The 17,424-nt window shown below is 35.5% G+C and overlaps 1 protein-coding gene and 1 long non-coding RNA gene across 3 annotated transcripts in view; both read left to right on the plus strand.

Annotated features, from left to right (window-relative positions):
• The first annotated feature begins 275 nt into the window (after positions 1-275).
• On the plus strand, positions 276-7,499 carry LOC135155729 (uncharacterized). The gene is made up of 4 exons (XR_010294915.1): positions 276-368; positions 1,203-1,386; positions 3,949-5,916; positions 6,329-7,499. It is a non-coding gene; the product is annotated as an uncharacterized LOC135155729 (long non-coding RNA).
• A 9,335-nt stretch (positions 7,500-16,834) lies between these two features.
• LOC129263270 (kinesin-like protein KIF13A) overlaps positions 16,835-17,424 on the plus strand; it is a 55,006-nt gene continuing 54,416 nt past the window's right edge. Inside the window, exon 1 of one of the 2 annotated variants that reach the window (XM_064103447.1) lies at positions 16,835-16,994. In XM_064103447.1, the coding sequence (XP_063959517.1) occupies positions 16,875-16,994 (120 nt within the window). In that variant the 5' untranslated portion in view covers positions 16,835-16,874. The remainder of the gene's footprint in view (positions 16,995-17,424) is intronic. The other variant, XM_064103451.1, reaches the window with a different exon arrangement.

Below are 17,424 nucleotides of genomic sequence, written 5' to 3' on the forward strand. Positions count from 1 at the left end.
CTAGTAGTATACAGGTATAGTATAGCTTTTAGTATATATGCTAAGTTTCTAAAGAGCAAGGAAGGAATGCACAATACATTCTATGGTTTTGGCCTCCCCCTCTGCTTGGCCAATTATAAAACAACAGTTGTGAAAATTCTGTAACCTTGACCATGACTAATGGTAACCTCTTTCTCTCTGTCCCTCTCTTATTATATCTTTCACTCTATTTTGTCCCTCTTTCACTCACTATCCACCTCTGCTTCTCTATCTTTCCCTTTTTTTCTTTCTTGTAGGTCAGCTGAAAGTATTTGACTGCCTGGGCAGGGATCTCTTGGACAATGCATTTGAAGGATACAATGCATGCATCTTTGCATATGGACAAACTGGTGAGATGCAACTAAGGGTTTTTTTTTCTAAGATTTTCAGTTTGTAATTGCTTTATCATCTATGGTTTGTACCTTTACCAAAGAACACAAAAATTGCATATTAGAAAACAGAAATTTAGTACTTAAACATATTACATGTATGTGAATATAGAGTACTTCTACTTCAGAAAAAATATATGGGAACCTGAAATTACACTGATGTCATTTTGGAATTAAAGACAATGAAGAAGATGAGAGAACACTTGGCTTCATCAAGTCAATTTGAGAGGGCAAAGAGACCTGGGTCACGTAACACAAAGGTTAGAGATCAATCGTACGCTTGATTTTCATGATTAATTGTACATTGTAGTCAACACAATCAGTTGTAAAAAGAAAATGTTGTGTGATGATTGCTATTATTAAAGCTTTATCTTATGGGCTTCAGTTGCTGTATCTTGTCAAGCTGACTTTATGATGACTATTTAGAAAAAAACATTGAAGTTCTTGTCTTTTTGTTCTCATTCTGCCATGATCTTATCTTCATATCCTGGGCCCCATTGCAATATGGTAACTTTGCCATCAAATGGTACATGCAACTACCATGGTAGCGATGCTCAACAGCCAATCAAATTCAAGGATTCCATGCATGTTACCATTGCATGGCAAAGTTACCATAATCTTGGTAACCTTTCTGCAATGGCACCCTAATTTACTGTACAGATGAGGAACAGGGCATTGTTATGGACTTCTTATCTTCTCATTCACAAGTATCTCATCTTTCCTGTGCACTTATTAGCTCTAATTTATCCATATTCAATTCAATCTTAAACCACTCCTTTCTCCTCCTGCTCTCAGGATCAGGTAAATCTTACACCATGATGGGTACAGAGGATCAGAAGGGGATAATCCCTCGCCTCTGTGATACCCTGTTTGAGAGGATGGCCAAGGAAGCTAATGAGGACACCCTTTCCTTCAAGGTCGAGGTCTCCTACATGGAGATCTACAATGAGAAAGTCAGAGATTTGCTTGATCCGAAAGGGTAAGAAAATCTATAACAGAAGGTGTATTCAGACTGCCTCCTTCACTAGAGTACCCCGTTGAATTATGAGCACATGCAGTCTGGCTCAAAAATACCTGTCAATTATTTTCTGCATTTACAGACTTAGTTACAAACATGCGCAGTATGGTCTGATTGGCAGGCAAGTGTATGATTCAAAATCGCTAGCTAAGCAGCCACCCACAGTACCTGTGACCAATTACTCGCTGGGTTAGAAAAAGTGATCATGTATTTTCACACTGCCAAAAATACCTGTAACTTTGGAAAAATCCTAGCAAAAGTACATTTTCTTTCAGGAATATTACAAGTATTTTGTTTTCACATTGGCAGAAAAGATGGTATTTCCGATCAGGGTAGATCAGGGCAAATTTCCTGATGAGAGAATACCTGGGGAGCGTTTCATGAAAGGACTTGTCGGACGTTTTATCCGACAAGTCCCATTTTATCCGACAGTTACCATAGTAACAGTACCTCTCAGCCAATCAACATCAGAGAAAGATGTCAGATCTGACAACTTGTCGGATGAAAATGTTGATGAAACACTCCCCTGGTACCAGTACTCTCAAACTTAAAAGCGGTGTGAATACGCCTTGATAGATCAATACCCACATCCCTGTTTCAGTCAAATCGCTAAATTACAACCAAATCTCTACCAACCAATCAAATTTCTTCATTGCTTGTGACTTTCCTCTTATTCGTATGAAATATCATTGTTGTAGCTCAGATAATTTTGGTATAGTAATTCTTCTTCATCTATAATGGTCTTATTATTAGTTTTGTAAATAAATGGATTTTTGTAATGCGCGAATCCACATCCTAAGGTTACTGCAGGAACCCAGTCTACTTTCCAATGGCCCGTCGCAGAGAGAGATTATAAGATAAAAAATAAAGTCCAAAATGCATGAAAACAATTGTTTAAACCAAGATGCATTTTTATTGTCTCCCCTGCATAGCAGAGCGAGACTATAGACGCCGCTTTTCCGACGGCGGCGGCGTTATCAACATTGAAATCTTAACCAAAGTTTAGGTTTTGAAATGTCATCATAACTTAGAAAGTCTACAGACATAGTTCATGAAACTTGGATATAAGGGTATCAAGTATTACTGAACATCCTGCCTGAGTTTCAGGTCACATGACCAAGGTCATTCAGGGTCAATGAACTTGACCATGTTGTTGGGGGAATCAATATTGAAATCTTAACCAAGGTTAAGTTTATGAAATGTCATAACTTCAAAAGTTTATGGATCTAGTTCATGAAACTGGGACATAAGAGCAACCTGGGGAGCGTTTCATGAAAGGATTTTATCCGACAAGTCCTGTTTTATCCGACAATTACCATAGTAACAGTAGCTCTCACCCAATCAGAATCAGGGAAAGTTGTCAGATCTGACAACTTGTCGGACAAAAATGTTGATGAAACGCTCCCCAGGTATCCCTGAATATCATGTGCAAGTTTCAGGTCACATAACCAAGGTCAAAGGTCACTTAGGGTCAACAAACTGGCCATATTGGGGGTATTTGAGGAATTGTCATAACTTTGAAATTTTATGGATCTAGTTCATGAAACTTGGACATAAGAGCAATCAAGTATCCTTGAACATCCTGTGCTAATTTCACGTCACATGACCAAGGTCAAAGGTCATTTAGGGTCAACAAACTTTGGTAATGTTGGGGGTATTTGTGGAATTGTCATCATATCTTTAAAATTCCATGGATTTAGTTCCTGAAACTTGGACATAAAGCAGGAATGTATCCCTGAATACCCTGTGTGTGTTTCAGGAACATGGCCAAGGTCAAAGGTCATTTAAAGGTCAATGAACTCTGGCTGTGTTGGGAGTATGTGTTGAATTGGCATCATAACTTAGGAAGTTTATGGTACTTGCTCATAAAACATGACGTAAGGGTAATCAAGTATGAATGATAGTTTTACACAATCCTTAGGTCACATGATCATGGTCAAAGGTCATTTGGGGTCAATGGACATACTATTTTATTATCTTATTAATGTTTTCTTCTGTGAATAATTATTCATTAGCTGTTTTTCAAAGGAAGCACTGCTGCTATATCGAAATGCATAATGCAGGCGAGACTGCCAGAGGCGTTCCACTTGTTTTAATTGAATTCAGTTTGTTTAGTTCATATTCTGTGCAAATATTAAAAAAATGCAATAATGACTTGCTCAAAAAGGTGCATATCAACTGAGAAAAAACTGAAAATACAAAAAAATTTTAAGTTTTTAAAAACTTGAACAATGTAGTGTAGAGATGTGCTTGATTACAGCTCTTTGTGGAACTGGCCCCAGCTTGGTCATGCTATATTCTATGCATTTTGATCTGTGATTTTAAACAGAAACTGTAGGTCAAATGTTGAATTACAAAGTAAGTAGTCCAAATTCATATCAGGTCTCAAGTGAGATGTTTTCACTGTACACAGTACTTAGAGATTAATAATTTGAAGATATGACTTGTGAATTGTGGCATACTTAGGTTTTTGTTCTATAAATTTCTCTTCTTTTTGCTTTTCACATATGTTCTATCTTCCAGGAACAAACAGAATCTGAAAGTTAGGGAACACAAGATTTATGGTCCATATGTGGATGGCCTATCTACCCTTGCTGTCTCCTCATTCGAGGTTGGTATTGCTTCAGTTGTCTGGCATTTATTTAAAAAATTCCACTTTACCCTTACATTATTTGTTCCTTACTCATTTTGTAGAATATCTTCCAAACTTTGCAGTAGAGTAAAATGAAGAAGAAAAGGTTACTGATGGTGGTTGGTGCTAAGGCTAAGTCATGGGGGGGGGGGGGTATTTTTCTTCTACAAGGTGGGAGGAAATAAGTCAGAAAAATCTTGGAACCAGCAGTACACAGGCTGGCCGCAGCTCTACCATCCGGCCATTGCTGTAATTAATTTGCAGACTTTAATGGCAAACCTTTTATGTGGATGCTTTGAAAAGTGGAAAATGATGTTATTTCACCTTGTATATTGTGTATGTTCATTTTCAAATGTTTTTCTCTTGATAATCTTTGTTCAAGACAGCCAATTTTTTTTTCATTTCTTTTTATTTTGGGGGGCTACTTTTCGCAACCTACTGCCTAAATCTGCTACATTGGATAAGCTTTAACATTGCGATGAATGGGAATATTCCAAAGCTCTTTTTTAAAATGAATTTCCAGGGCTCTTTTGAGTGTTTTGGGGGCGTAATAGCTCCGAGCCCCCTTGTAATTTTTCCCTGGTTCAAGACTATTTATTACTTTTGAGTAAATGACTGTACAGAGGATGATTAGAATGTGAAATGGAAAGAAATTATTGCTCTCCAGTCTCCTCTTTGATATTTTCGTAAACTTTAGATATCTATTGAAGGTTTTATCTTTGCCACTTGACCTTCTCTATCCCTGCCATGGGATGGATAATTTCCTATGGAGACGGATTGTTGTTGAGATCTCCTTACCTCATTAGCATGCCGTCTGAATACCTCCACATAATCCCACAGGAGACATAATAAACCACAGTAGCTGTATTCACACTAAAAATTGTATTTGGGACACATACATGTATATGGATGTTTAAAAGAAATATCAGCATAAGTACCTCTTTAGCATGTAACGGTTTGTAACCCGAATAACTCTTTATAATCCCACATAATAAACCACAGTAGTCGGATTCATACCTGAAATTGGATTTTGGACAAATAAGGATTTTTAAAATAGAATATACATGTACAGTATTATTGCATGTATACATTTAATTAGCACATTTACTTGATTAGTATAGTGACCATCTGAATACCTCCATATATAATCCCGCAGGAGATATCATAAACCACAGCAGCTGCATTCACACTTTAAATTGCAGGGAATAGTTTTCCTGGTATCGCATCACAATTTGCTCCATATTTTTTAAAGACTGCTACAGCATTTACCAGTTGTGGTAATGATCTCAAAATGAGTTCGAACAGAATCCAATAAAATGGCCACCAAAGTGCATGTTTGTATGTATGAATAATCAAGATGTGCCAAATTGCTCTGGAAACAATATGTAAATGTCAAGAAATGAGCAAAATAAGCATGGATTTCCATAATATGCTGGGTATGTTTCCAAACAATATTAATATACTGTCAAGATTATATTTATTTCAAGACTGATTCGCAGAATGAGCAGAGTTGTAAAAACTGTTTACAGGTTAAAAAAAAAGCCTGAATTCAGAAATATTTACTGAGAATTATAACTATGAAAATAGTATTACCAAATTATTTAAAAAAAGATGAAAGATGAACTCCCAGATTGCAGCAACTCCATTTTTACACAACTGCCTTCTAGCAAGTAAAATCCATAGTCATACACCTAGGGATGCCTATGCAGTTCCATAGATGAGATTGATTGGATCAGTCACAATTCTTCATAAGACAGGGCCCAGATGTGTGTCTTTACCTTATTAGGCTGAAGCATAGCATGCTGTATAATAATAAGTATCAGTATGAAATCCCAGGAGATTAGCAGAGCTGCCAAGTAGTACGATTTTTTTTTTTTTTTTTTTTTTTTACAAAATCGAAATTTATTGAGAAAAATCATCTCTATATGTCTCTATTTCATAAAACGTACACTAATATGGTTATTAGATCAATGTAATTTCAGGTAACTTATTTTTTTTTTCAATCATTTTGTAAAAACCAGGGTGAGATATACACAAGTTTCAATGTTTTTTTTTTCATCTTCAAGAGCAGTGCACATTTTAGCTTGCATGCAGCTTGAGCGCCGTGATGGGCGAGTGCGCCAAGCATTTTATTATGAAATACACTTTTTTGGGGGAAAATCCAAAATATTAATCTCACACGGTAAAAATACTGATTTTTTTGTCAAAATACTGATTTTGGGGGATAAGAATACTGAAAATGCAAAATAGAACTTGGCAGCTCTGGATTAGTCCCATAATTTAGATGAAATCTAATATGAAGGAAATGATACTTTGTCGTATTGATGAGAGTACTGTCAACAAATCCCATTTTCTTTTATTCATCATTCTCGAAAATTGAATTATCCCCCAGTATATTGTCTACAAAATAAAAATAAGTACAACATTTTCATTCTTTGAAAACTGCAATTGGAAAAAGTATCGTCTCAACTTAGTGGAAATAATTGAATGACTAAAAAATCAGGAATAGACATTGTTTCATTGAACTAGAGAATAAAAATAGACAGCAAATGGTCAAAGGGCCTCTTGTTTCACATGTAAGTTTTGTCAGGCTATATTGTCTATTAAAGGTTTTGTTTCATGGAAAATGTCCCAGAAAATCTCTGACCTTTATTGAGCACAGTTTGAGTATAGAGCTCTATGGTTTGAGTAGCACACTTGACAGCACTGATGCTTTTGCTTTTTATGCTCTTTTGGTGGCTATATTGCATAAATTTTAACATACTTCTGCTTGTTGTAAATGTCAGTTTAAAATCGCTATCCCTCACATGTGTCCTTCCTTTTATCAGTTTAAGAGATGAACATACATGTGGGTAATGCATAGATCATTGAAGAGTAAATATGTATTAGGGATTAATATGCAGCCCTTCAAGTTTATAATTTCTTGGAGCTCAATAAATCGCTCTTCTCAAATTGACGATATAGATTTATAGCAATATGCTAGCGATAGCTCGCACTATTATGCTTCTGATAAGGAAGAATGAAGTTCATCAAATTCAAACAGGATTGGTACTTACAGGAATCCTATTCATAATTTTCAATTTTTTTATAATAAATAACTCACTTGAAAATATATATTTTTTGATATATTCAATGCATTGCCACTGGATAACTAGCCAGAAAATTATTCATTTCACATGTCGCACCAGCACAGTCAATGACATCACAGCAACACAAGCACAGTCAATCACCGCAACTCGCATCGATCACATCAACAGGCGCTATCACTCACCCAAATCCCTGCTAAAATACAAATTACGTCCTTAAAGTTGCTTTATCTGCACCATATTTCCAAAGCATGCATGCAGTCTCTGAAAATGCAGTAAAAATTAAGAAATGTGTGATTTTTTCTGAGATGGTAAACTTTATTTTGCTAATTTAGGATTGTATTTTCAAAATTACCAATAAAAAAACCAAACCAGAATTTTTTTTCTTTATTGCAGTCATTTTTACAGCGATATCCGACTTTGCAATTCTCGCTACCCCAAATAGCGATTTCGCCGAGATCCGGGAAAAATCCCTGTAACGCGCATTGCATAATGGGATAGCTTTTCGGTATTACAACTTCCTGTTCGGAAGTCCAATGCACTGTTTTGCCATTCAGATCAACAGTGCCGTCATCCACAACAACACAACGTCGCTTTCGCTTGGAAAGTTCGTGATCACAACCCTCTCTTTCACGATACAGTTTAACGGCCTTTTCTTTGCACGGTATTCCTCTGTCAGTTAAGATTTTTTTAAGTTCCGAAACTGATTTTTTATCCATTTTGTGGTCGACGAAAAATTGAACGGAATGAATGCTGTAGTGTATATATTTAGCGTCTAGTCGAATACGAGCGTGATGTCAGGCCGGTCGCTAAATGCAAAATTTTAAGATATTCATTTTTCGTTTTAATTTTTTTATAACCAAATAAAAACATGAATAAAAATTATTTTCACGTGAAATATATTTTGTATTTTTATTTATAATTCAAATGGAATAAAAACTGACCAAATTAAATAAAAAGTATAATCTGTACATATTACGCTGATTGGCATCGATTTCAGCGTGGTGGAAAACTCAGTATCGCGAACCCACTGAACTATAAATATGTATTTCTAGTTCAGTGCGCGAACCTCGCGCGAGCATGACTCTGAACCGGAAGTGGTGATGACGACCCGACGGAGTGAAAATTATCTCGTCTCGCGCATTATGAGATTTTTGTTCCTATTTGGGGTAGCGAGAATTGTTTTAGGCAGTTGCAGGAGCTATGCCAAAGCAGATGAGAGCAAATTGCTTGTCAATCGTGTGTATTTTTCGCTTTTTAGCTTCCATAAAAATTGTAAATATCAAGAAAATTGATGCGGCAGTCAAAAAGAGGTGCGGGCGTGTACGAAAAACATATTTTTTAAGCCAAGTTTTGAAAATAGTATAAGGGGCACGATAGTTTGTTCTTATTTTTTTTAAGGAGCGCAGTAGGAGTGCTGGCACGATCGCGCCCCTCAAAAATGAAGGTCTGAATTTTTTTTGTATTGCATCTCTGTTTGCTTTGCATTTTTCTATAACTAACACACAAAATTTATTAATTTTACATAGTGGAGAACTGTACAGAAAACACATTTTAGCGGCTTTTAACTGCTTAAGAAACAAATATGAGAACCAACTTTATTCCCTGGAAAGTTGTACAAATAGGGAAATACATTCAACAAAGATATAAATACAGTGTATGTAAACAAAAAATGTACTCCCACAGGTTCACCTACTATTATGTACATGTATGTGCCGGCAGAGAAAACTAGAGATGCTTGCCATATGAATTGAAAAAACTAGAGATGTTTGTAATCAAGATTGAAGAGTAATAATGGTACATGGATCGACTTCCTTCAGCGCACCAACAATCCTCGATGATGCGAGTCTGTGGTTTCACATGATGGTACCCAGCATCCACCAATTATGATAATGTAATACTCTGCCTCTTTTCTTTGTGAGGGAAAACATCAAATGCGGCATTATGCGTGTCTATGCTAGTATAGTGTCATTTTTCTCCCTTTTTGAATTCGGATGCCAGAATTCTAGAAGTCATCTCTGAATAGAATGTTACAGAGAAATGTGATTAAAAAAGAGCTGAAGCGCTGAGTATAAAGAGGCAAGGGGAAATTAATGGAATTGATGGAAAGAAGGGCAGAAGGGGGGGGGGGATGTTTGCAGAGAAATAGAGACCCCAAGTATACTGATTAGTCATTTTATTTTCATACATACTATATGGGAGATGTTGTTTATGTATGTCAGCGCATTTTGATTAAGGAAGAGCTAAAGCATTAAGGAATAAAGAAATGAGTCTTACCAATAGGCAAGAGGGGGAGACAGAGATCCCTTTGTAACCCTCCCCTGAACTTTCTTATATTTTCATTTCATATTAAGAGATTAAAAGTCGGAAAGACAAGAGTTTATCACTATTAAAAAATCACAAGTGGCAAATAGGATGGATAAGATTTCCCATATCTTTTAAATGGAGGACCCAATTTATTGATTGCATGATTGATTTTAGACAATAAAGAACATCTGTATGTGGCACTATGCCTAAGATAGAAAAATTGGTATACAAATGATGCATGCACATGAGTTCATTAAGCGATCTATCCTCATGCGAGTTGAGGCTCTGTTCAATCCATTGATAAACAAACAGCTTCGTGCAATGGATTGAACACAGCCTCAACGAGAGGGGATAGGTCGCATAATGAACGAATGAAGACATGCATCATTTGGTTTATACAACAAATTTTCTAGATTTTGTTATTTGACAATAGAGAAGAAAAAATAACAAAAGCAGATGGAATTAAGGACGTTCCACAGTTAAGGTGAATCCATGTCATTTTCAACATACTTTGCACATATATACTTAAGCACCTGGGGCGATATTCTGAGGTCATTTTATCTTTAAAATATTTTATTTTATCTCTTAAAATGAAATTGGTATTCTGAGATGACATTTTATCTCTCAGATAAAATTTAAAATTTTATCTTGAGTATAAATTTTATCTTGCTTATCTATGATGATACGCAACAGAGCAATGGCTGCGTAGACATACCCATCGCGTATCTGGCCATTGCAACGCGGGTGATGTGCTTGCGCCCAAGTTACTTTGAAGAAAAAAATAAAATAAACTTAAAAGAGGGTAAGAGCTATTTTATCTCCACGACGTTGATTTCGTCAATATTTCTAGGTGAATTAACTCCAAATGTTGGCATGAAAATTAAGAAAAATTATATATTCATTGAGAACAGCACCTTAAAGTTATTCCTGTACAATCAGGAAGTATTTCATAAGACTTTTCTTGACTAATATTGTCTTTGAAATGATGCTTGAAAAGATGCGATATAGACTTCGAAAAAGAGTATTGCCATTTTTGTTAAAAAGAAATCTCTGTAAAGACGCGCAGGCGTATAGTGCAAGCGTATTGAAGTCAATAAATTGACGCAATCTCACTCCTTCGCCACACCTCCTAGTGGAATGGATTTCCATTGGTTGAGTGATATGAGATAGCTATAAAAACGCGTTTCTAATTGGATATTGATTAATCTGGCCATTGCAACGCGGGTGATGTGCTTGCGCCCAAGTTACTTTGAAGAAAAAAATAAAATAAACTTAAAAGAGGGTAAGAGCTATTTTATCTCCACGACGTTGATTTCGTCAATATTTCTAGGTGAATTAACTCCAAATGTTGGCATGAAAATTAAGAAAAATTATATATTCATTGAGAACAGCACCTTAAAGTTATTCCTGTACAATCAGGAAGTATTTCATAAGACTTTTCTTGACTAATATTGTCTTTGAAATGATGCTTGAAAAGATGCGATATAGACTTCGAAAAAGAGTATTGCCATTTTTGTTAAAAAGAAATCTCTGTAAAGACGCGCAGGCGTATAGTGCAAGCGTATTGAAGTCAATAAATTGACGCAATCTCACTCCTTCGCCACACCTCCTAGTGGAATGGATTTCCATTGGTTGAGTGATATGAGATAGCTATAAAAACGCGTTTCTAATTGGATATTGATTAAAAAAATAGGTGTGTCTTACAGAGATAAAATTGGTCTCAGAATACCAATTCGGAGAGATTTTAAGGGTATTTTATCTCACTGATTTTAACGGAGATAAAATATTTTATTTTATCTGAGATAAAATGGATCTCAGAATACCACCCCTGAATATTCCAAATATGCAAAAATTAACATGGGTCTATGTGCTTGATTTTTCGCTATAAAGCGTCAAAGTTCACCAAAATGGATGTTCTTAAGAATTGTGCATTTAAAAGAATTTGTAATTTTTAGACCTCACGAGATCACAACAATGAATTTAAACCTCTAAACAAACATTAAAAGATAACATGATATGCATGAAACAAGATCAAATTATTCATATTTTTGTTTCACATTGAATTTCAAATAATTTGCTTTTACTCTTCAAATTTTCCCAGAAACGCCAAGAAATCGTTGTGGAAGTCTCAGGATTTTGAAAAGTATGTCTATGTACATGTATACTCACTAGTTTTCAGGCATTTTATAACCTTGAATTCTGCTCCATTCTTGTATTTTATTCCTGATATATGCACAGAGTTTATACACTTTGGTTCCATGGATCCGTAGTGTTATAGCCCTGTGGCGGTATTCTGAACATTGTCTTTCTCTATATTTTATCTTTTCTCAGAGATATGACAAAATCGGTATTCTGGTGGATGTCATAACTTTTGTTACAAATATTGTCATAAATTTTGTCTCTTCTCTTTTTTAGTAGCACCAAAAATATGCGGCTTTAAATGCGCGTAATACTTTATACAAGCAAAATATATGACAGGGAATAGCAGTAATAAATTTTGTCATATCTTTTAGTACCAAATATCCCGATACCCTGCCGACTGAATGTCAAGCATATAATGATATCATTTAGATTAGATTGTGGTATTAGTTTCACTCATCATCCATGACAATTTTCAAAATTAATTTTCATGCTACAATTAGTTAGGCCCTACATATTATTTCCTCCTTTTTTTCTCTGCTTTCCTTCTTTTTCTATTTCTCTTCTAAAATCCTTCACAGCTCCCTGTCTCTCTTTGTAATTAAGCGCATCAACATACGCATATTTGCGCGATGCAAGCAACTGTATTGGGAATACGCCCTACCTGCCACGGGGGCCTTCCTATTGGCTAGAAGGGCTCTCACTGGAAACTAACGATGATTTTGATTGGTTTGCTTCCGAAAAGATGGGCGGGAACTTAAAAAGATATGACAGGGAAAGGACAATGTTCAGAATACCGATTTGTGACAATCATAGCGGTGTCACATCTCAGAGAGAAATGAAAAAAATTTATGACAAGTTATGACAGTGTTCCAGAATACCACCCCGGGTTTGCAAATATATATTTTACACGTTGATCCTTGTATGTATGCAAATATATTAATCTGTGTAGTGATATAGTCTAACTAGCACTGTTTACATGTAGCATTTGTGAACATTGGAGTTACTGCAAATAATATGAACAAATACTATTGAATAATAAACCTTAGTTGAAGAGTCTTCTTCTTCTTCTGTTGTTTTCCTCCATGCGGTCCTGGAGAACTGCAGGATCCAGTGGATATGCAGAAAAAGGTGGTTTGATATGAACTTAGATGAAGGATAGACAGAGCTATTCTTAGGAAGAGGATCCATGGGCTACAATGTATATCATAAGAATGATTGCTGTAATGAAGTTCATGCAAGAGGTGAAGTGAGAGATAGCGAAGTTCGGGAGCTGAAGAATGCCGTCTACTGGTTGATTATAATTATAGCATCAAATTTACCCCCTTTCCAAAGAAACTTTCATTCTTTCTTTTTCATTGTAACTTCGACAAGAAACAGTTTTTAATTGTTATTGTTTGTGTGGGCTGCCAGAGTTTGTACTTAATGTTTTCTGCACGAAAGAGACACAACAAGTCTATAAATTATCTGATAGATTTTACTTGTTTGCAAGACAAAATGCATAAAAAAAGCTTTTAAAAAACCCAAAATACTTCTAATGTAATGTGGCCCGGGCCCCTGATTGGAAACGAGCATTTCAAAATATGGAATATTTTTTTTGCAGATATTGTACTGTATTAGGGACTTGAACCCCAAACCCTTCTGCAATCATATGAATAAACAAATCAAGTGACAGAATTACTAATACCACCCTGTTTCGAGGTGCACTCAACTGTGCTTTAAATGTTATGCCTCATTGAGTACCATGGTATTTAATCATTGCACATGAAGCCATGTTTTAAAGCATGGGTACACTGCAGAGGAGTTAATTCAGATTGGTAAATAAAGGCCTTTAGAGACAGGGAGCCAAATATTGACTTTTAGCAAGCTGTTTTTGAAAGCACATTCATTAGATTAGAATTTAATGATTTTTTGGAAACAAAGTTTTCATGTTCTGTATTTTTTGTTTCTGCCTCAACCTTCACTAATTTCAAAGTATATTCAGCAAGAACTCTAAAAATAACATAGATCTGCCTACATGTAGTTGTAATTCAGATGAATTTTCAATAATCTCATTTATTTGAAAATCTTTATGTAAATATTCTTACGTAATTAAATTTACTTTTCATGTATAATGGTATTTCATTATAGAGACCATTAGATCCTGTGTAGACAGTTGTGACGAGAAGGAAATAAACTTTTGTGAAGAAAAGGAAATGAACAATATAACTATATTTAAAAGACATTAACCTGCAAATTTTCTTCATTTGACTGAAATTATAGTTCCGGAAGTAAGCACCCGAGTCCCTGAACACAAAGGTTTGCAATCGATCACTTAATGGCCAATCATGGTCATTGTTGCATGCATATTTTGCACAAAATGCTGAGCATGAACCAATCAGAACTGTTCTCTCATGTTTGCAATCCATTGGAAACCTTTGTGTAACAGAGCCAGCTTTCAGTTTCATTTTCAGTTTTACTTTTAGATGTAAACAGGGTCGAGTCTAAAATAGAATTGATTGAATTCTGCTTGGGGTGTTTTACATGCAATTTGTAATACTATCCATCTTAATCTTGAATCCCACTTGGAACTTATGTACAGTATACACGTACATGTATGCTTGTAGGCCGAGCTTCTCCTTTCTTTGCAAATATTATTCAAAAGTGTGTTCCCAAAATGAAGTCACATATACTCCAGTTACGAGACATACATGTATTAGTTTGTAACTTTTAGAAACAATCCCTGTTGACTATTAATGTCATCTTAATTACAGTTGCCATAAAAATTACAGTACCTAGTATAGGCCTAAATGTACCTACTTGTTTTGCCACAATTTCAGAAGATGGAACAGCTAAGCTCACCAATTTCTTGTTATGTGAAGGGCTGAATGGTAACCAAACTAACCATCATCCATATGTATTTAGACCTGGAGGGGGTTTCATAAAGCAGTTCGTAAAGTTACGCACAGCTTTCCTAAGCGCTTAGACATGTTTTGTGATAAGCGCTATACAAATAATGTTAATTAATATTATTATCATTATTATTAACATTTATGCATGACTGGAACATGTGCTTTATAGGTCATAAATTAATTACATAGGGATATTACATAGCACAAGAAAGGATCACCAGTCGTGCGTAAAGTCATTCGTATCTTATGAACAGCTTTAATATGAAACATCCACCAGTTGAGGATTTCATGAACAATCTTGTCAGTGATTTTCATTTTCTGCTCTGAGCCAATCAGATGCAAGGATTTCAGTAACTTATAACAAAAAGTCAGTGAAAATCTCTGACTGATTGTTCCATGAAATGCTTCCCTCAATGTTCTCTTCATCAAGCGAACGCTGAATATTTGCCCAAAGCTATAAAAAAGTAAAGAAACAAGATAAATACAAACTTTTTATCAAATTCTTCTTCTCAAACTGTCCATTAGTTCGATTAAACTTGATACGGGGGTTTACTCCTCCCTTTAAAGTCCTTTCAGCTCCCACCAGACGATGTCTTGGAAAGAATTCATGCATGCCTTTCCAATGTTCTCATGCACCCTTGTGAATTCTCACTATCAGATGAAAAGGTTTCAGGTTTCGGGATTTCTAGACTAAATTGGAAAAGGGACACCTGATATGTGTCTCGGACTTGTTGAAGCCGAGTTCATGATCCGGGCAAGCCAACATGTGTAAAACTACCCTCTTGTAATTCTTGAGCAAGTACGTAGACAAAGTGTGGCGCTACTTTAAAAAATAGCTTCTATGAGGATGCCATTTTCTTTCTCTTCAGGTCTGCATACATACATGTACACAGTATCCCTGTAGGCCTATAGACATTAGGTGTATGAATTTGTAAGTGTTAAAGGCTTGTTCAGCTCTCATTGATCAATAACATTTTTCATCTTACATGCCATTGTGACATTGTGGTGACTTTTACATTTAAAATCACAATAGACACAATTATTTGATACAGATTTAAGCAAAGACAAAGTTCCAATATGACATGATCAGGATATGTGTACATGTATATATGTTTGGACAAGAATGTCCTCAAGAAAAAAAAATCTGGTATTGTTGATCTTATTATTACCTGTGATAGTCAGGTCATACATGTATCTGAACATACATATTCATAACTTTCTGTACTGCATTTTGATTTTTTGTCTTTGTAAACGTAGGCCCACGTGATTGTAATCGATGTTATCCAGCTGAGATGCAAATAGCATCTTTATGTCAAATACATGTATTATCTTAAAACTAATGAGGTATAAAATAGTCAATCATCCATTAATAGACCAATTTGATGTGGGTCCTGGGCCCCATTGCATATAGGTTATTATCACCCGTATCAGACATCTGAGCTGGTCATTTACAAAACCGTATTACCCTACATTTTCTGAATATTGCGAAGGGATATTGTTTGTATTTTCCTCGGTCTCAATGTGCGTATTGACTTTGCATGCAGAGCTGACGCAAAATATAAGTAGTATTTTCCCTGGTCTCACATCTGGGCCTTTGAGCATGTTGAGGATGCATGTAAAGAGTTGCGCTTCATAATGATTCGCGCACCAACAATCTACATCATAATAAAGACAACGCTGGATCTGGACGCTTGCAAGTACGTCACAATGGTAGAGTGCAGAGCCTAGACCCTGATATTAACATGACACAATAGAACTCTATTCTTAAAAAGAAATATCAGCATTATCATGATTTTTGCTCTAGATATCTGATTTGGATGATAATAAAAATATTGACTGGCTCTTCTTTCGGGGAGTATCAAATATTTTCCCCTTAAAAAACCCAGTCTAAAGACTCTGGCCAATGTGATTCTTTTGCTGGCAATATATTTGATGTTCCCCTCAAGGCCAGTCAATATTATATATTATAGTAACTTTGCCATCCAATAGTAAGTACCATGGTAACTATGCTCATCAGCCAATCAGAATCAAGGATTCAATGAAAGTGGATGACAAAGTTAATAGTAATTTTAATGCAATGGGGCCCAGTTTTTTTAATGAAAATTTCTTTCTCAGTGCCTTAAGTACACCAACAAAAGATATTTTATGTACTGACTTACCACTAAAACTGATCAATTCATTGCACAATCTGTATGTTTCTTCCTAGCTTGTAGGTCCATGATAGAAGCTTAGAACCCTCCTAGTTGAAACTGTTGAGAGTTACATACATGTACAATATTTTGAAACAAAACCAGAGTAATACATGCATCAATCTTTTTTTCTCAATCAGAAATTGCCTTATTTAATGTGGATGTTTCTTTGATTTTTTTTTATTTATAGAACATAGAAGCTTTGATGTCAGAAGGTAACAAGTCCAGAACTGTTGCAGCGACCAACATGAACTCAGAGAGCAGTAGATCACATGCAGTCTTCAATATCACCCTAACACAGACACTCACTGATATAGCATCAGATGTAAGTTTTAGACCCTGAATATTAGGCTTAAGTGATTGATCATTGATTTCTAACATTGATTGCATAAGATTATTGTGTAAGATCAATCTGAAAACTCAGCTGCATTATCAATTGTATATAAAGCTTTAAGTTATGGGTTTCAGTTTGGGTTAATTTCAAAGGTACAGTTGATGGCACCATTGATCACATAACATTGGTTGTGATGACAGTCTTTTCTAAAGCACTCTAAAATTGGCAAGTTTTCAGAGGGGTATTACATTTTGGACAAATGTCTGAATGCAGGGTCTTTGGTGTTCACTGTTCCATCAAACTTTTCAAAACGTTCAAGGAAAATGTTATAAAGAGTTACAGCTATGGTGACTTTACCATTATGGCAACTATCACAGCTCAATAGCCAATAACAAGCAAGATTACTGTCATGATGGTAGTT

The sequence above is a fragment of the Lytechinus pictus genome, chromosome 1, assembly GCF_037042905.1.
Source record: "Lytechinus pictus isolate F3 Inbred chromosome 1, Lp3.0, whole genome shotgun sequence".
In the NCBI taxonomy this organism is placed as follows: Eukaryota; Metazoa; Echinodermata; class Echinoidea; order Temnopleuroida; family Toxopneustidae; genus Lytechinus; species Lytechinus pictus.